We start from the raw sequence: 20,527 nt of genomic DNA, 5'->3' as shown, positions 1-20,527 counted from the left end.
TCTTTTGAACATTGATTTATTTTATTATTGTTTTTTAAATATTTCCTTTTGGCTGTGTTGGGTCCTTGTTGCTGCACACGGGCTTTCTCTAGTTAGGGCAAGTAGGGACTCTGTTGAAAAGCACGGGCTTCTCGTTGAGGCTGCTCTTGCAGAACACAGGCTCTCTGGCACAGGGGGCCTCAGTAATTGCAGCTCCCAGGCTGAAGAGCACAGGCTTGGTCATTGTGGAGCATGGGCTTGCCCTGTGGCAGGTGGGATCTTCCCAGACCAGGAATCTAACCAGTGTCCCTTGCATTGCAAGGCAGACTCTTAACCACTGGACCACCAGGGAAGCCCAGATTTACTTTGTATCATTTAAAAGTATTCTTATCTTCACAGGTGCAGAGGGCAGTCTTGGCTGGGATTTTGGTGGGAATTTGAGATCCTGTTGCAACCATAGGTCCCATGTGGCTACAGTAGATTGCCTTTGTACAAAAGTCTTCTCTGCAGTTCCCTGGAGAGGTGCCTGTTTATAGGCAGTCATTTTATCTTGATGGATGGGACTTGTTTTTTTGTTTTTTTTTTAAAGGCTCGGAACTGGATGAAATCACCCAGGGAGACATGTCTGTAGGACTGAGCATGGATTGTAGGATCATCCAGCAAGGAGGGGTCAGGAAAAAAGAGGAAGTAAAAAAATAAGCTGAAGCCAAAACAGGAGAATGTGGTATCCCATGTAGAGACAGACAGGAAGGATACAGCTGTGACTGGAGCTCTTTCCACTCGAGGGAGAGAATTTTTAGCTGAAAAAAACCTGTAACTTTAATCTTCTTTAGCCTCCTTGGTACTGCTAGTGATAAAGAACCTGCCTGCCAATTCGGGAGACATAATGAGACGTGGGTTCAATCCCTGGGTCAGGAAGATCCCCTGGAGGAGGGCATAGCAACCTACTCCAGTATTGTTGCTTGGAGAATCCCATAGATATAGGAGCCTGGCGGGCTACAGTTCACAGGGTTGCAAAGAGCCAAACATGACTGAAGCGACATAGCATAGCATTCTTGGAGAAGGAGTAACCACAGGAGATTCGGAGCAGATCCTGCAGTGAAGAAGTCTTCTGTTTCACTTGGCTTAACCAGCACCTTTGCCTTTTTTTAAAACAAGAAAAACAAATTATTCATTTATTTGGGTCTATGCCGGGTTGTCTTTGCTGTGCAGGCTTTTCTCTAGTTGTGGTGAGCAGGGGCTACTCTGTGTGCCGGCTTCTCATTGCGGTGGCTTCTCTTGTTGCAGAGCACAGGCTCTGGGGCACGTGAACTTCAGTAGTTGCAACATTTGGGCTCAGTAGTTGCAGCTCCAGGGCTCTGAAGCACAGGCTCAGTAGTTGTGCTTAGTTAATCTTTGGCAGGTGGGATCCTCCCAGACCAGGGATCAAACCCACATCTCCTACCTTGGCAGGCAAATTCTCCACCAATGAACCACCCAGGGAAGCCCTCCTTGCCTTTTTTTTTTGGAACCTGGGGGACAGGGACCTGCTATCTCTTTCATCCTGCAGAGCAGTGTTGCTCATTACCATTGAGCATATACTGCCTGAGAGCTTGTGAAGCCCTGACATGCATGCCATGGTTCCCTAGCCCTCAGCCCGTGGTCCTGTGAGAGCATCCAGGCAGGCGGTGGTCTCTGTTTCACAGGCAGGGAAACTCTGGCACAGACAACTGACACGGGCTGATACGTGATGCAGCTGGGACCCCAGCCATGTCTTCTGCACCCTGCAGCCAGCGCTCTGCCCATCAGACCACTGGCAGCCTCTCGAGTACTTTGTAGGAGGTCAGGTCCAGAGATAAGATTAACAGTTACGCAGATGCAGCAAAAGCAAAGACCTGCTTGTGGGCACCTGGTGAATTTCTGCAAGACTGCTGTAAATATTTGTCTGTCCTCAGTTTGAACACGCCCCTGAGTAGTGTTCTCTTTCCATCCTTGGCTGGAAGGAGTCTGACACAGCAGGAATACACAGGTTGTCGAGTGGGTGACAAAAACAGTTGATTCTTACCAATCCCAGCCACACTGACTGCCACTTGAGCTCCAGGTCTAAACGTTTATACTACAGGCACAGCCTGAGGCCCGTGTCCCTCACCTGTGCAAAAAGTATTTATTAGAAAGCCAAAGTCCACTGCAGATCAGACTTGGCCTTGTGCTGCCCTGTGTCAGCATGCTTGGGGTTCATTCAGGCGTTGCTGCCTCTTAGATTGAATAGCCGTCTGCGTTTATCACTGCCACCTTTGTTCCAGCAAGCTTGGCCAACCCTGGTCAATGACCCTAATTGACTATGGCCTGTCAGCAGGTTGACAGAGAGCCCCAGAGGGAGGCCAAGTACAGATCTGCAGGCTAGCCAAGAGACAAACCATTTAAGCTTTGGTTTTGACAAACAAGCCAAGCAGGAATGAAGTGGGAAGGCTGGAGGGGACAGTGTCTGGCAGTCCCCACCCCTAGAAAGCTGGGTGCCAGTGCAACTGTGGAGCTGGCTCTTCTGGTAATGCTCTGACATGTCATTCTCTAAAAGGAAGGCCAGCGTCTCCCTCCTGAAAGAGAGCCTTCTCCAAGCCAGCTCTTCTGAGGCCTGGGTGTGCAATAGGCTGGCTTGGCCCTGGGCACCCACTTCACAGTCACCTAAGGCACCAATGCCAGGCCACCAGAGGCAGGAAATCAAATTGGAGAGGGCAGACGGCCCTTGGCTTTGTGCAGGCACATGTCAGATATTCTGGGTTTGGTTCCAGATTGGTTTCCCAGTGCATATCAAGTTAAGTTTACACCATACTGTGGGCTTCCCTTGTGGCTCAGCTGGTAAAGAATCCACCTGCAATGCAGCGTGGAGATCTGGGTTTGATTCCTGGATTGGGAAGATCCCCTGGAGGAGGGAAAGGCAGTCTGTTAAGTGTGCAATAGTATTATGCCTCAAAATCCAATGTACCTACCTTAATTTTAAAGTGGTGGCTTAGTCACTAAGTCATGTCTGAGTCTTGTGACCCCATAGACTGCAGCCCGCCAGGCTCCTCTGTCCATGGGATTTCCCAAAAAAGAATACTGGAGTGGATTGCCATTTCCTTCTCCAGGGATTCTTCCCAATGCAGGGCTTGAATCTAGGTCTCCTGAAAGTAGGTAAAACCTAGGAAGCCCAATTTTAAAATACTTCATTGCTAAAAAAATACTAGCCATCATGTGACAACTTGGGGTTGCCACAAACCTTCGATTTTAAAAAATGCAGTGTCTTCAAAGTGCAGTAAAGTGAAGCACAGTAAAGTAAGCTTTGCATGTAGTAATGTTTGACTCCAGTTTCTGTAACCATTAGCTTATTGTAACTTTTTAATGCTTTCCAAAACACTATTTTTTAAATTTAATTTTTATTTTATTTCGGTGTATATTTGATTTACAATGTTATTAGTTTTAGGTGTATAGCTAAGTGATAATTAGATATATAGATATATATATCTAACTATCTCCATTCTTTTTAAGATTGTTTTCCCATGTAGATTAATATAGAATATTGACTAGTGTTCCCTGTGCTATATAGTAGGCCCTTGTTGATTGACTGCAAGGAGATCAAACCAGTCAATCCTAAAGGAAATCAGTCCTGAATATTCATTGGAAGGACTGATGCTGAAGTTGAAACTCCAATACTTTGGCCACCTGATGCGAAGAACTGACTCACTGGAAAAGACCCTGATGCTGGGAAAGATTGAAGGCAGGAAGAGACGGGGATGACAGAGGATGAGACAGTTGGATGGCATCAGTGACTTGATGGACATGAGTTTGAGCAAGCTCTGAGAGGTTGGTGATGGACAGGGAAGCCTGGTGTGCTGCAGTCCATGGGGTCACAAAGAGTCGGACAGACTGAGCGACTGAACTGACTTGATTATATATAGTAGTGTGTATATGTTAATCCCAAACTCCTAATTTATTCCCATGTTTCCCCTTTGGTAACCTTAAGTTTGTTTTTGAAGTCTGTGAGTTTGTTTTTGTAAATAAGTTCATTTGTTTAATTTTTTTTTAGATTCCACATATAAATGATATTGTATGATATTTGTCTTTGATTTACTTCACTTAGTATGATAATCTCTTGGGCCATTGATGTTGCTGCAAAACGCATTATTTCATTGTTTTTTTTAATGGCTGAATAATATTCCATGTATATATGTACCACATCTTCATTATCCATTCCTCTGTCAATGGACAATTAGGTTGCTTCCATGTCTTGACTATTGTAAACAGTGCCTCAGTGAACACTGGGGTACATGTATCTTTTCAAAGTATGGTTTTCTCCGGATATATGCCTAGAAGTGGGATTGCTGGATCATTTTCTATTTTTATTTCTAATTTTAGCTTTTTAGGAACCTTCACACTGTTCTCCACAGTGGTTGTACAGATTTACATTCCCACCAACAGTGTAAGCGGCTTTCCTCTTCTCCATACCCTCTCCAGCGTTTGTCTCTAGGCTTTTTGATGATGGCTGTTCTGACCAGTGTGAGGTGATACCTCATTGTAGTTTTGGTTTGCATTTCTCTAATAATTAGTGATGTGAAACATCTTCCATGTGCTTTTTGGCTATCTGTGTATCTTCCTTGGAGAAATGTCTGGATCTTCTGCCCATTTTTTGATTGGGTGGTTTTTTTGATTAGAGTTGCACAAGCTGTTTGTATATTTCTGGAGATAAATCCTTTGTTGGTTCCTTTGTTTGCAAATATTTTCTCCTATTCTGTGAGTTGTCTTTTTGTTTTCTTATGGTCTCCTGTGCTGTGCAAATGCTTTTAAGTTTAATTAGGTCCCATTTGTTTATTTTTGTTTTTATTTTCATCACTCTGGAAGGCAGATTCAAAAAGATATTGCTGCAGATTGTCAGTGTTCTACCTGTTTTCCTCTGAGTTTTATAGTGTCTGGTCTTGCATTTAGATTTGTAATCCATTTTGAGTTTATTTTTGTGTCTGGTGTTAGAGAATGTTCTAACTTCATTCTTTTACCTGTAGCTGTCCATTTTCCCCAGCACCACTTATTGAAGAGACTGTCTTTTCTCAATTGTATGTTTTTGTCTCCTTTGTCATAGATTAATGACCACAGGTGTGTAGGTTTATCTCTGGACTTTCTGTCCTGTTATGTTGCTTCATTTTTTTTTTTTTTTTTTGCCAGTTTTTTGTTTGATTAGTGTAGCTTTGTAGTTGGAGAAGGCAATGGCAACCCACTCCAGTATTCTTAACTGGAGAATTCCATGAACGGAAGGGCCTGGTAGGCTGCAGTCCATGGGGTCACTAAGAGTCGGATACGGCTGAGCAACTTCACTTTCGCTTTTTCACTTTCACTTAGTTGCAGCATGCGGGATCTTCACTGCCACTCACAGACTCTAGTCGTGACACACAGGCTCCAGAGCACAGGACTCTGTAGTTGCAGCTCCAGGGCTCAGTTGGCCTGCAGCATGTGGAATCTTAGTTCCCTGACCAGGGATCAAACTCATGTCCCCTGCATTGCAGGGAGGGTTCTTAACCACTGGACCACCAGGGAAGTCCCATGTTAAAAGCCGTTTAATCATTTTCAATTTCAGTACTTGTGACTGGTCTGTTCATATTTTCTGTTTCTTCCTGGTTCAGTCTTGGAAGGTTGTACCTTTCTAAGACTTTGTCCATTTCTTCTAGGTTGTCCATTTTGTTGGCATATGGTTGCTTGTAGTAGTCTCTCATGGGCTTCCCTGGTGGCTCAGACGGTAAAAAGAATCGACCTGCAATGTGGGAGACCTGGGTTTGATCCCTGAGATGGGAAGATCCCCTGGAGGGGAAGACATGGCAACCCACTCCAGTATTCTTGCCTGGAGAATCCCCATGGACAGAGGAGCCCGGCAGGTACAGTCCATGGGGTCGCAGAGAGTTGGACATGACTGAGTGACTAAGCACAGTAGCCTCTTATGATCCTTTGTATTTCTGTAGTGTGGTTGTAACTTCTCCTTTTTTATTTCTAACTTTATTGACTTGAGCCCTCTCCCATTTTTTCTTGATAAGTCTGGCTAAGCTTTTAGTTTCATTGATCATTTCTATTATTTTCTTCATCTCTTATTTATTTCTGTTCTGGTCTTTGGTTTTTTTCCTTTTACTAATGTTGAGTTTTATCTGTTCTTTTTCTAGTTGCTTTAGATGTCAGATTAAGATTTTTTTTTTTTTTAGATTTTTCTTGTTTCCTGATGTAAGATTGTATTGCTATAAAATTCCCTCATAGAACTACTTTTGCTGCGTCCCATAGGTTTTGGATTGTTTTGTTTTCATTGTCATTTGTCTCTAGGAAATTTTTTTTAAACTTTTAAGATTGAAGTATAGTTGCTTTTCATATAGGTAATTTTTTTATTGCCTCCTTGGTTTCTTCAATGGTCCATTGGTTGCTTAGAAACATTGTTTAGTCTCCACATATTTGGTGGGTTTTTTTTGTTTGTTTGTTTTTACAGTTTTCTTGTGATTGATTTCTAATATCATAGCATTGTGGCTGGAAAAGATGTTTGATATGACTTCAATTTTATTAAATTTACCAAGGCTTGATTTGTGGCCCAGCATGTGACCTATTCTGGAGATTGTTCCATGTGCTCTTGAGAAGAATGTATACTGCTCTCTGAGGGAATGTTCTATAAATAGGAGTTAAGTCTGTTTGGTCTTACGTGTCATTTAGGACCTGTGTTTCCTTACTGATTTCCTGTCCTGATGACTGCCCATTGATGTAAGTGGGTTGGTTTATTGTAACTTTAGGACAGCTGAATGTGGTGTGTCTATTAGGCATTTACTTCCAGATGGGAGATGAATCATGAGGGGACCTTTCTACCTGGCAGGCTGCCCTGGGAGTTACCTTTGGGGTCTTCTGGAGGTCTGTGAGTTGCTCTAGTTGTCAGTGACAGCCTTTTGCTGGGATTTAACAGGTCAGCGTCATGACCACGTGTTGCTGTGAGCAGCTCAGTCCTTCAGCCCAGCTAAAGACTGTCCCCACACACACCAGTGGCGCCCTCATGACGGAACCCTGCCCTGCGGCTTGGAGACGGCCTCCTTTGCTGATGTCCATGAACCGTCAGGAGTCTTCCTGGCAATTTGTTTTGTGTACTTTTCCCCATATTCTGGAACTCTTAGCGGGTTCCAGCTTCACAGCCCTGCTGGTGCCTCAGGCTGGTGGTGTTAAACCCATGTGAGATGAAAGATGAAGTGAATTCTTCTCTTTCTGTATTTATGTGCCTTCATTCCTCCATCTAGATTTCCAGCTTTGCCATCTGCCCTACAAGCATCGAGCTTGCTGACTCACACTGGCTGCCCGCCTCCTGTGGCACCACTATGCCACACCCGTGCCCCTCTGTGGCTGAGCTCCAAGAGGTCATCAGCTGAGCTGGAAAGTCTTTTTGCAATGAGCAACTTTTTGCTTCAAAATTTATCCTGGGTTTTCATCAGTTCAGCCGCTCAGTCGTGTCTGACTCTGCGACCCCATGGACTGCAGCACGCCAGGCCTCCCTGTCCATCACCAACTCCTGGAGTTTACTCAAACTCATGTCCATTGTGTTGGTGATGCCATCCAACCATCTCATCCTCTGTCATCCCCTTCTCCTCCTGCCTTCAATGTTTCCCAGCATCAGGGTCTTTTCCAATGAGTCAGCTCTTCCCATGCCCTGGTGGCTCAGACAGCAAAGTGTCTGCCTACAATGTGTTCAGTCCCTGGATTGGGAAGATCTCCTGGAGAAGGAAATGGCAACCCACTCCAGTATTCTTGCCTGGAAAATCCCATGGATGGAGGAACCTGGTAGGCTACAGGCCTTGGGGTTGCAGAGAGTCAGACACAACTGAGCAACTTCACTTTTTTTTTCTTTCTTTGCATCAGGTGGCCAAAGTATTGGAGTTTCAGCTTCAGCATCAGTCTTTCCAATGAAAATTCAGGACTGATTTCCTTTAGGATGGACTGGTTGGATCTCCTTGCAGTCCAAGGGACTCTCAAGATTCTTCTCCAACACCACAGTTCAAACGCATCAATTCTTCTGCGCTCAGCTTTCTTTATAGTCCAACTCTCACATCCATACATGACTACTGGAAAAACCATAGCCTTTTAAAACCAAAAGCCTTCTCTGCTTTTTAATATGCTGTCTAGGTTGGTCATAACTTTCCTTCCAAGGAGTAAGCATCTTTTAATTTCATGGCTGCAATCACCATCTGCAGTGATTTTGGAGGCCCCCCACCCCCACCAAAAAAAATGTGACACTGTTTCCCCATCTACTTGCCATGAAGTGATGGGACCAGATGCCTTGATCTTAGTTTTCTGAATGTTGAGCTTTAAGCCAACTTTTTCACTCTCCTCTTTCACTTTCATCAAGAGGTTCTTTAGTTCCTCTTCACTTTCTGCCATAAGGGTGGTGTCATCTGCATATCTGAGGTTATTGATATTTCTCCCAGCAATCTTGATTCCAGCTTGTGCTTCATCCCACCCAGCGTTTCTTATGATGTACTCTGCATAGAAGTTAAATAAGCAGGGTGACAATATACAGCCTTGACGTACTCCTTTTCCTATTTGGAACCAGTCTGTTGTTCCATGTCCAGGTCTAACTGTTGCTTCCTGACCTGCATAGAGGTTTCTCAAGAGGCAGGTCAGGTGGTCTGGTATTCCCATCTCTTTCAGAATTTTCCACAGTTTATTGTGATCCACACAGTCAAAGGCTTTGGCATAGTCAGTAAAGCAGAAATACATGTTTTTCTGGAACTCTCTTGCTTTTTCAATGATCCAATGATGTTAGTAATTTGATCTCTGGTTCCTCTGCCTTTTCTAAAACCAGCGTGAATATCTGGAAGTTCATGGTTCACATATTGCTGAAGCCTGGCTTGGAGAATTTTGAGCATTACTTTACTAGTGTGTGAGATGAGTGCAACTGTGCAGTAGTTTGAGCATTCTTTGGCATTGCCTTTCTTTGGGATTGGAATGAAAACTGACCTTTTCCAGTCCTGTGGCCACTGCTGAGTTTTCCAAATTTGCTGACATATTGAGTGCAGCACTTTCACAGTATCATCTTTTAGGATTTGAAATAGCTCAACTGGAATTCCATCACCTCCACTAGCTTTGTTCATGGTGATGCTTTCTAAGGCCCACTTGACTTCACATTGCAGGATGTCTGGCTCTAAGTGAGTGATCACACCATCGTGATTATCTGGGTCATGAAGATCTTTTTTGTACAGTTCTTCTGTGTATTCTTGACACCTCTTCTTAATATCTTCTGCTTCTGTTAGGTCCATACCATTTCTGTCCTTTATTGAACCCATCTCTGCATGAAATGTTCCCTTGGTATCTCTCATTTTCTTGAAGAGATCTCTAGTCTTTCCCATTCTGTTGTTTTCCTCTATTTCTTTGCATTGATCACTGAGGAAGGCTTTCTTATCTCTCCTTGCTAGTCTTTGGAACTCTGCATTCAAATAGGTATATCTTTCCTTTTCTCCTTTGCTTTTACCTTCTCTTCTTTTCGCAGCTATTTGTAAGGCCTCCTCAGACAGCCATTTTGCTTTTTTGCATTTTTTTTCCATGGGGGATTGTCTTGATCCCTGTGTCCTATACAATGTCATGAACCTCTGTCCATAGTTCATCAGATCTAGTCTGTCTATCAGATCTAGTCCCTTCAAGGGACTCTCAAGAGTCTTCTCCAACACCACAGTTCAAAAGCATCAATTCTTCAGCGCTCAGCTTTCTTTATAGTTCAACTCTCACATCCATACATGACTACTGGAAAAACCATAGCTTTGACTAGATGGACCTTTGTTGGCCAAGTAATGTCTCTGCTTTTTAATAAGCTGTCTAGGTTGGTCGTAACTTTTCTTCCAAGGAGCAAGCGTCTTTTAACTTCATGGCTGCAGTCACCATCTGCAGTGATTTTGTAGCCCCCCAAAATAAATTCTGTCTCTGTTTCCACTGTTTTGCCATCTATTTGCCATGAAGTGATGGGACCAGATGCTGTGATCTTAGTTTCATCTGTAGTAGTTACATTCCACTTGTTGTTGCTCTGGGCTGGATGCAGGGCATATAGGGATGGCCTTGAAAACTAGTTTTATTTAAAGCTCAGCAGCAAACACAGTGAAGTATTAATGAGTATGTGTTTGGGGTGGTGGCACCTTGGGAAATTTTTTCTTCCATATTTGGTTTCTCTGTGTTACTTTTTTGTCTTAGTTCTGACTGCTAGAAGAAAATACCCAAGACTGGGTGGTTTAAAAATAAACATTTGTTTCTCACAGTTCTGGAGGCTAGGAAGTCCAGGAATGAGGTAGGTGCTGGCTCATTTGGTGTCCAGTGAAGGGCCGTCTCCCGGTTTGCAGAGGGACCTGCCTGACCTCTCACATGGCGGAGAGAACACCAGCCTGCTCTCCAGTGTCTTCCACTAACCACATCAAGACTCCATCTCAAACTAATTACCCCCCAAAGACTTTCCTCCAGGTACTATCACATGGAGGGTGAAGGCTTTAACATTGGAATCTGGGGGTGGGGTCCAAGCCATAGCTCTGTGACTAGTAAAAGAAGCATGGGTTTGCCATCAGACAGACCTGGGTTTGAAGCCTAGCATTGCCACTTAGCAGCTGCGTGACTGAGCACATTGGTGTCATCTCTTAAGCATCATTCTTCCCGGGAGTCAGGGTGCCGCTATCACCCCCACGGGGTGGGGGCTCCTCAGAGGAAGCCGGATGGGCGCCTGGTGGGCGCTGAAGGAGCATTCCTCTCCACCTGTGCTCGCTCTGCTTTACCATCCGTGTTGGAGCACGCCCAGTGCCGAGTGAATGAATAACTGGCCGCCTGTGCTTGCATCCTTCCAGTGATCTGCAGAACGCAGCTGCCGGCTCCTTCGCCTCTGCCTTTGCTGCTCTGGTCCTCTGCCCCACGGAGCTGGTGAAGTGCCGGCTACAGACCATGTACGAGATGGAGACGTCGGGAAAGATAGCCAAAAGCCAGAAGTAAGTGCTGCCCATGTACAAATGCTGGGTCTCTGTTGCCTTGGTGTAAGGAATATTTTTAAATTTTACATTATGCTATAATTAAGAGACAAAACAGTTTATCTACTCCATACACTCCCCGCCACCACACCCCCCCATCCCCCCGCCGGTGCCCACCAATCCATGAATCATTTTCTGAATGGACAGTTTGGGATGGTTGGACCCACCACCCACCCAAGAATGTAGGCAAGAGACTTTTTTTTTAACAATGATTTATTATTTTTCCTAATTAAAAAAATTTTTTTGTTGGGGGGGGGGAGGCTGTGCCGTGAGGTGTGTGGGATCTTAGTGCCACGATCAGGGATCGAACTGGCACCCCCTGCATTGGAAGCATGGAGTCTTAACCACTGAACCACCAGGGAAGTCCCTGTAGGCAAATATTTCATATCCTAAAAGTGGAGAAGCAGGGCTTCTACCTCATTTGGCCTGTGGAGAACCTAAGGCATGACCTCCAAATATACCTGGAAACACATAGCAGCAGCTTTGGAACTGAGGCTGAGCTTTCCTAGGTGCCGATTTGGATTCTGGGATGAATATTTGCTCACTCCCCAGTTTCACATCAGTGCTCATGCTGATCACACCAGATCCTGGTAGTAACTTCCTTTACCCCTTCCCTAATCCTACAAGTGCCCCTGGAGAAAGGGAACAGCTTCCCACTCCAGTATTCTTGCCTTGAGAATCCCATGGACAGAGGAGCCTGGCAGGCTACAATCCATGGGGTCACAGAGAGTCAGACATGATCTAGTGACTAAACAAGAAGAAGTCTTTTAAGTATACCTACAAAGGAACATTCATCAAACCCTTGTAAGCTGAGCAAGTCTTCAGTGCTTCGGTTATCCCATGAATGTATGAATCATATACGTTATTATTTATTATTTGAATTAAAAAGCAATTTATTATCCTTATTCATCCCAAAATTTGCTTATTTAACTAACTAAAGGTTTGGTCATGGATATGACTGGTCAGGTTAACTCAATAATAAATAAACTGCTGGGAAAAACTGGTAGATACACTGACCATTTTCCGAGTCGTCAATTTCCTTCCGATGAAAACAGGGTTCGTAATAGCACCGTATTTCCTGCAGCCAAGAGACTCATTACAACCTAGTTGAATCTATTGTTCATAGCCTAGAAGTTCAAAAGTCTTTAATGCTTTTTTTCACTGAAATACAGTGTACACACAGTAACAAACACACACAGCAATCATAGGAAATCTTAAGTGTGCAGTTCCGCAAATAGTCACAAATGAACCTTTTTTGACAGCTGGTGCCCAGATGAATGGTGCATTAACAGCACCCAGAAAGTTGTCTCTTGAAAGCAGTTTAAAGTATTTCTTAAAAAGTAATTGTTAGATCCAAAGGACTCTGGTAGATGGACACCCTGTACAAAAGAAAACATATTTTAGGTACGGCAGTGCTCAAGCTGGGAATATGGTAGCTGAGGGTTGAGACCTGGATTGAAACTAGGCTAACTGTGTTGAGTTGAATTACTTTGTGCGTGCATGCATCAGTTGCTCAATCGTGTCCAACCACTTGCAACCCTACGGACTGTCCCGTGCCAGGCTCCTCTGTCCATGGGATTCTCCAGACAAGAACACTGGAATGGGCTGCCACGCCCTTCTCCAGGGGATCCTCCCCAGCCAGGGATCGAACCTGCATCTCCTGTGTCTCCTGCACTGGCAGCCAGGTTCTTGGCCTGCTGAGCCATCAGGGAAACCCTGGATTACATTACTTCTTCAATATAGAAGGAGAGGGCACTGCAGGCAGGGACTGGCTAGTGGATAATGCCTGGGAAGGCAGATCATCAATAAAAGCAGGTGGCCTTTGTTACCTGGGGCCTGATCCCTCTCTAGTCCAAGCCAGGTCACCTGTTGAGAACACAGTGAGGAGTGAGGGGCTTGCCAAGCCGATAGGCTTGGTTTCTGGTGCTATCAGGAACAGGCCTGCCCACCCCCGACACCATCAGGAAGAAGAGCCTGCACAGAGTGTGCCGTGTTCTGGCTGCCTCAAGCCCTGGTCTGCTTCAAGTAAAAAATTCTTACACACCTGCCTCTGTAAGAACTGAATACTGGGTGTATCTAGCCTGACATATTTCAGCTCTTGGAATTTCTTTTGTTCTTGCCTTTAAGTAACATGTAAGGCTCCTTACTCACTTCCCTGGATGGAAGCAAAACAAAACCCTAAACACCTGAACAACCAGTTCTCTCAAAATATACCCACTCAAAAGAAAGGCTGAGGAGATAGAAATCGAGGGCGGTAAGGGGACTAGGCATGAACAATGCTATTTCATCCTCGCTGAGTTTGGACAATCTCATTGTAGTTTCACTTACTATTGAAAAAATGGGTGTAATTGGCTCTTTTAGATCTTTGATAATGATTTCTAAAAATGTATGCATTCATTTTAATAAAATATCTTTACATGGACTAGCTCAAGTGATGAAGTAAACTTGTTATAAAATAATTGTATGTGTTTGAGAGATTTCCTTCCCACAGAAGCCTTTTAGGGCTGGAATTCTGGTAGCTCTGTTTATAAAACGAGCTGCTTGGTGGTCAGAGCTCCGTCAGGCCTACAGGATGGGTGTGAACGTTGTCCTAACTGTCTGTCACCCTGTGTCTCCACCCAGCACAGTCTGGTCTGTCGTGAAGACTGTCTTTAGGAAGGACGGCCCCTTGGGCTTCTACCATGGACTCTCAAGTACTTTACTTCGAGAAGTACCCGGCTACTTCTTCTTTTTTGGTGGCTATGAACTGAGCCGGTCATTTTTTGCCTCGGGGAGATCGAAAGATGAATTAGGTAAGCCTGTTGGGGAGGCCCACAGGTGGGTTTGAAGTGTTGGCTTCCTGGTGGTGGTTCAGTTCAGTTCAGTCACTCAGTCGTGTCCGACTCTTTGCGACCCCATGAACCGCAGCACGCCAGGCCTCCCTGTCCATCACCAACTCCCAGAGTCTACCCAAACTCACATCCATTGAGTCGGTGATGCCATCCAGCCATCTCATCCTCTGTCGTCCCCTTCTCCTCCTGCCCTCAATCTTTCCCAGCAACAAAGAAGAAGTGAAGTTGCTCAGTCATGCCCAACTCTTTGTGACCTCATGGACTGTAGCCCACCAGGCTCCTCTATCCATGGAATTTTCTAGGCAAGAGTACTGGAGTGGGTTGCCATTTCCTTCTCCAGGGGATCTTGCTAACCCAGGGATCGAACCTGGGTCTCCCACATTGCGGGCAGACGCTTTACCGTCTGAGCCAGGAGGGAATCCCTTCCCAGCATCAGGCTCTTTTCAAATAAGTTAGCTCTTCGCCTCTGGCAGCCAAAGTATCCGGGTGGTGGTGGTTGCTATGGAATCTGTGCCCGGCGTCCCCTTGTGGTGGGTCCGCCTGGCCCTAGGCGCCTCTGGATGCCAGGGAGTAACCGTGGTGGCAGGTGGTAACTAGCACCTTCCTCTCACCTAGGTAATTTCCTCAAGGCAGGGACTGGAGCAAGACTTCCCAAACTTATTTTACTGGAATACCATTTGTGCATTCTCTCTGGGTCCATTTTAAGGAAGATTGCAGACATCATTTTTCCTGGGGGAAATCACCTGTAAAGAATCTCTGAATAAGCTTAAACTTAGTAGTAAATCTTGATAGTGTTGTTGTTTTTTTTCCCCAAAGATTTGTTTGATGTGGACCATTTTTTTAAAAATCTTTATTGAATTTGTTACAACATTGCTTGTTTTGTGTTTTGGTTTTTTTGGCTGTGCAGCATGTAGGATCTTATCTCTCTGACCAGGGATCAAAGCCAAGCCCCTCTACAACGGGAGGTGAAATCTTAACCACCGGACCACCAGGGAAGTCCCCTTGATAGATAATATTTTGAGAGCAATGAGAAGGGTCCTTCCTTCTTGTGTATCCTCATTAGTGGCTTGACCCAATGCTTGGCTTGTGGGTGATTACATTTTTTTTCTTAAACACCTCCATTCAGTGTTTTGGACCTGTTCTGAGGATCGTCGTGCTCCCAGGCTTAACTGTCATGTTTAATAAGATAACTTCAGATTTTCACGGTAAAGGGAGAATCAGGGCTGTAGGGTATTAATATATTAAAATACTTAAGGGAAAGTTAAAAAAGATGCAGCCTGTGGTTCCGTGGCCTCTGTTCTTACTCCTCGCGGCAGGGTGTTCCCATGCTGCTGGGCCTGATGGTTCTGGTTGGAGGTGGGGGGCAGGCCTCTGGAGGACAGGGCAGGAGGGTCACAGTGACCAGCCTAAATCTGACACTCACTGGAGCTGCCCCTGCCCCTGATCCTGGCATCATGAGGGATGCCCCCAGGCTATCACAAGGACCCTGTGCTCTTAGATCGTTGCCCCAGAGAACTGTGCTCCGCAGCTTCCGCATTGGTAATTACACCCACCTGCAGTCACCGCTGCACTGACCTCTGAAAATGTCGCATCACCTGTGCTCGAGACAAAATACCATTTGCTTATTTTCTCCTCTAGGCCCTGTCCCTTTGATGTTAAGTGGTGGATTTGGTGGAATCTGCCTGTGGCTTGCTGTTTACCCAGTGGATTGTATCAAATCCAGGATTCAAGTTCTTTCCATGTCTGGAAAACAGGCTGGATTTATCGGAACCTTTATAAGCATCGTGAAAAATGAAGGTGAGTCTGCCATTGGCAGAACCAGAGGTGGTGTATACAGAGAGCAGTCATTTCGCTGCTAGTCTTGTTGAGGTTGATCACATGGATAATGGCTCTATTTCCCCCACCTCATAACCTTTTCTAACTGTGTATATAACCCACACTTGTGGATTTGTTTTCAAACCCCTTTCTTTAGGTTCTTTCATTATTCTCAAGAATGTTTAAAGTTCCTGACTCCTAACCTCTAGGCCAGGATTTTTTTTTTCTAAAGAGCCTGGAGGGAATTTTTAAAGTATAGCACCACTTGTTTTAAGCAATATTATCAGAAGCTGAGCTCTAATGGAATCGCTAAGACATTTCAAACAGTGGGCATCCTTAATGCTGGACTGAGAAAGGCACTAAGCCATTTCGGAAGGTTATTTGCTATCAGGTTTTGGTTATACGGAAGGATAAAGACTTTTGAAAGTAGCGGTTGTGTAAAGTCGATTTTATGCTACTAGTGAGTAAAGACCTGTCCTTCAAGCATTCGCTGTGCATCTTAAAACTTGGCACATGCACGTCTCTTGAGAGTGAGCACAGTAAAGATGCAGAAACTGATTCAACCCCAGATAGGGCACAAGACGTCTATTACTAATAGTAACCCTGTTTGTTTTTTTATTTGGCTGCACTGGGTCTCAGTTGCAGCATGTGAGATTCTCAATCTTCATTGCGACATGCAGAATCTTTAGTTGCGGCATGTGGGATTTAGTTCTCTGACCAGGGATCAAACCTGGGCCCCCTGCAATGGGAGCGAGGAGTCTTAGCCACTAGACCACCAGGGAAGTCCCCAGTAACCCCATTTCAATTTGCATATCACTTCATAGTTTTACAAAGTACTCACACTTCCTTTATCTGATTGGATCTTCAGAACCACCTTGGGCAGTACTGATACTAGAAACCTGATACTGGTCAGATTTCTGACCTCGTGCATGTTCTTGCTCCTGGCCCACTGCCTCATGGTCCTCGCCCCACGTGAAGCTGCAGAGCCGCTGCCATCTGTGACTCTGGTTGCCTTCTGTCAGCCCATGTGGCCCCGTTCTGCCACATCCATCTACTAGGAGTTAACAGGCACGGGATTGGTGAATGTTTGCCAGCTTTACTGGGAGACCTGCCCTTGCCCTTGTTTCCACTAGACTGTTTAGTTCCATTAGCCCAAGGAAACCTGCTCCATAACTGTTGGGTTTTAGCTCTATTGTCTGGATTTGTAAGTGTAAAAATATCCATGCTGAGTGGGTTCGTGGGATATCTGCTAGAAGAGGGGGAAGGATCTCAGCCTTTGATCACCCTTTTGTCTTCTAGGAGTACCAGCCTTATATTCTGGACTGAAACCTACCTTGATTCGTGCATTCCCTGCCAACGGGGCCCTCTTCTTGGCCTATGAATACAGCAGGAAGTTGATGATGAACCAGTTCGAAGCATACTGAAGTGTTGCAGCGAACCTCTATCCAAATGCAGGCATTTGAGGACTGCAGTTCATCTCAGGGTTTCAAAGAGTACAAGACCAATGTGGGAGTTATTTAGATTTCATGCAAATTATTTTTTTTTTTGTCTTCCATTCTCCTACCTTAAACTTTATAGAAGAGCCTCTATTTTATAGCATATAATTTCTGCCCATAATTGTATTGAAATAGAAAAATTGCTGCTCTTGTCCATGGTGGGACAGGCAGGGTAGGTGGGCTGCTGGTCCGAGGTATACCTAATCTGGAGGGCTGAGTAGAACTAGATCAAGGGCCTTTGCGTAAACCTGTATGTGTCCATGCAGTTTAGATGGTTATGTGTCGTGAGTGAAGCACAGTGTAGCTCCATGTTTTATCTCAGATCACATCAGAAAAAAAAAAAAAAAACCTGAGGTAACCATGTTTCATGAGGATGGTTATAAATGCGTAATCCATTCTCGATGTAGGGCCTCTTTTTAAAAAAAAAAATCTGCGTAGCACGTACACTATACTAAGTGGGTACAGTTTTTAAAACGTTTTCCTGTGGTGCTTGAAAACTTAAGAGGTCCTAGATTTTTAAAAAGGAGAATGTACCGCATACTGGTGTGGCTTTCACGTTCTCAACTGACGACTGACGTTTCAGAGGAAGCATGCTGGATTCTCCTAGGATGCTCCTCTGTGAAATTAGTGCCAATCATCTTCCAGGTAGGACCACATTCTGCGCCCCGACACGGCTGGGTGTGGTCCGGAGCCTTTGAGAAGCAGCGCGGGGTCGGCTTCTCCTCCCTCCTCTCCCAAGGGACTCCCCTCTGCTGGGCTTGAGCTAGAGGATGGGGCTGAGGGGACAGCGCCGCCGCCGTCGCCGCCGCCGCCGTGGTGCTCGGTGAAGCTGGTGGCTGACAGCTTCCTTGAACTGCTTTCTGTCTCTGGGTCCTGGCCTGGGTGGGGTTCCAGGGATTCTATTGGACTCTTTCCGTTTGGGGCCACGCCCTCCTTTGCTTCCGCCAATCAGAAGCCCCTCCAGGGAGCCGTCTGTGGAAGCCCAGAGAGGCCCTGGCTCTTCGTCTAGGGGATAGGCTGCTCCTGGGCGAAGCGCTCTCCTCTCAAACATCCTTAGGACTTGCCCTCCCCGTGACGGGTGTTAGGTGAGCTGGGCTGAATTTGTGTCTCAGGATCCCTCCCTCCTGGTCAGGCTTTTCCAGCATGAGAGCCTTTTGACGTGGGCCTCTGGCCGTCGTGAATTTCAGCGACGTGGTCTCTGGGGTGTGACTTGATCAATGAAACAAGTCATTTTATTAAACTATGCCGTTTGTCTGCACTACTCACGAACCCTAGTTCATTGGGTTTCTACAGACTTGGGAGGGGCAGCCATTCTCCGTCGTCTGGTGTAAGGGAGCTGCCCCGGCCGGTCCCAGGACCACCCAGGGCTCTGATAAAAAGGTCTTAATCGGCCTCAGCGGCTGATGTGTTGTTACTAACAGCCTTCAGCCGTATGTCTGTCCCTGTGGGAAACCTCTAGTTTCTGCAAGCTTTTTGTTCTCCCTGAAGCCTCGATGGTGACTCTAGCCACCTGCTGGAAGCCAGGAGGTCAGGAAGGCAGGATGGCTCAGCGTTGTGCCCAATGGGTTCGTGTTATGCCTGGTCTTGAAAAGCATTTTTCTACCTACCTTTTCTCCATATTTAAATGGTCAGTAGCTACTGAGTAGTGCTTCATCTAGACAGGCCTGGACTGAAGCCAAAATAACAAACGGGACTGGTTCCCCCAGGAAGAGGCTTCCTCCAGAGCCCACTGGCAGTACTACTTCTCCTGTGTTGTCCTGCAAAGATGTAACTGAATTTCTTCAACAGAAACCGTCTGAGGCAAGTTAAGAGTGAGTGGGAGTAAGCAATGGGAACTTAAGTCAGAATTGTGTTTTTGTTTGTTTCATTCTATTCGCTTAACTCATGATTCAGTATTTAGGTACAATTTGTACCATTTCAGATGTGTACTCCAGACAAAAATATAGTAGCTTGAAATACTACGTGTAAAGAAATTCTTGTGTTCTGTCATTAAATTATTTGCCTAATAGGTGACTATATGATTTAAGTACATACATGCAAAGAACCATCAGGAATGCTTGAGTCATGTATGGTGATATTTCAAGGTGGTGGTTTTATTGCAATTAGCATTGTTCTTTGTCAACAAAATTCCTGATGTAAAACAACTACTGATAAAAATCCATGTTATCTATACACTGCAGTGATGAAACTTGGCCCTCAAAAATTACTTTCCCTCCACCAGGCTGTGGATGTGATGTGACTGATTTGCCAGGATGCTATGCTATTTTTTAAAATAAACTTCTTGATACAAGTTTGGATAGTTCTATTCCAGGTCAGTAAATTCTTTTTGGCCACACCGTGCAGCTCGTGGGCTTTTAGTTCCCTGACAGGGATTGAACATGCGTCCCTTGCATTGGAAGCGTGGAGTCCAAATCACTGGACTGCCAGGGAAGTCCCTCCAGGTCAGTAAATCCTATTCAAGAAAACCAATATCGTTCTGATATTCTATAAATTTCTCAAGTTGTTTAACAATTTATTAGCACTGGGTTCTAGGAAAGCAGGCCTGCAGGTGGCCATGAGCAAGTTCTCTTTATGAGCAAAAGCAGTATTAGGTGACCGGTCAGTTGCCAGAAATTTTGATGCACTTTGGAGGGTTAGGGAAGAAAAACCCCCAACTGTAATCGCCTCTATTTCAAAAATCAAGATTCTGAAAAATTGGGGTTTCTCAACTTTTGCCAGTATTAAAGCTAGATCTTACTCTCCTCACTTTTTACCTCATCCACCAAAGCCTGCCAGCTGATCTTCCTCTGCAGATGATGGCTGCAGGAATTTCAAAGGAAATAACCTGTCCTTAAACGTTTCTGTAACCCAAATTACAGGGAATAATGGAGACATAATGTAGAAGCAATTTGAAAGCCTTTTCCTCCAAGATCGGTTCCTCCAAGGGCATTGGGGGGAGGGAGAGGGGAGGAGGATCATTTTTCTGGCTGGGTAGCTGCACGGGCAGCTGCACGGGCAGCCGGGACCCTTTGTGGGCTGTTTTGAGGGGAAAAGAAGCACCTGCAGGGCCTTCCATGCCACCACGTGGCAGCTCAGAGGTCTCCTCCCATCTCTGCTCAGTTGTCACCCACCAGCCCTCCTCTGTAAACCAATGGTCTAGTCTCCCTCAAATACTGACTGGGGCTGCCAGCCTGGGTGGTCAGTGTGCTGTTCCAACACTGCTTCATCGGAGTGGTCTGCCCCAGCCCCCCAAACCTTGTTTGTGGCTCAGATGGTAAAGAATCTGCCTGCAATGTGGGAGACCTGGGTTTCAACCCTGGGTCGGGAAGATCCCCTGGAGGAAGGCATGGCAACCCACTCCAGTATTTCTGCCTAAGAATCCCCATGGACAGAGGAACCTGGCAGGCGATCGCAAAAAGGG

The 20,527-nt window shown here is 45.4% G+C and overlaps 1 protein-coding gene across 1 annotated transcript in view; it reads left to right on the top strand.

Annotated features, from left to right (window-relative positions):
- SLC25A15 (solute carrier family 25 member 15) overlaps positions 1-19,424 on the top strand; it is a 32,392-nt gene extending 12,968 nt beyond the window's left edge. Inside the window, exons 4-7 of the mRNA XM_040267015.1 lie at positions 10,809-10,946; positions 13,608-13,777; positions 15,455-15,613; positions 16,931-19,424. Of these exons, the coding sequence (XP_040122949.1) occupies positions 10,809-10,946; positions 13,608-13,777; positions 15,455-15,613; positions 16,931-17,055 (592 nt within the window). The 3' untranslated portion in view covers positions 17,056-19,424. The remainder of the gene's footprint in view (positions 1-10,808; positions 10,947-13,607; positions 13,778-15,454; positions 15,614-16,930) is intronic.
- The last annotated feature ends 1,103 nt before the right edge of the window (positions 19,425-20,527 follow it).

The sequence above is a fragment of the Oryx dammah genome, unplaced genomic scaffold, assembly GCF_014754425.2.
Source record: "Oryx dammah isolate SB20612 unplaced genomic scaffold, SCBI_Odam_1.1 HiC_scaffold_24, whole genome shotgun sequence".
Lineage (NCBI taxonomy): Eukaryota > Metazoa > Chordata > Mammalia > Artiodactyla > Bovidae > Oryx > Oryx dammah.
This window is presented reverse-complemented; position numbering and strand designations above follow the sequence as displayed.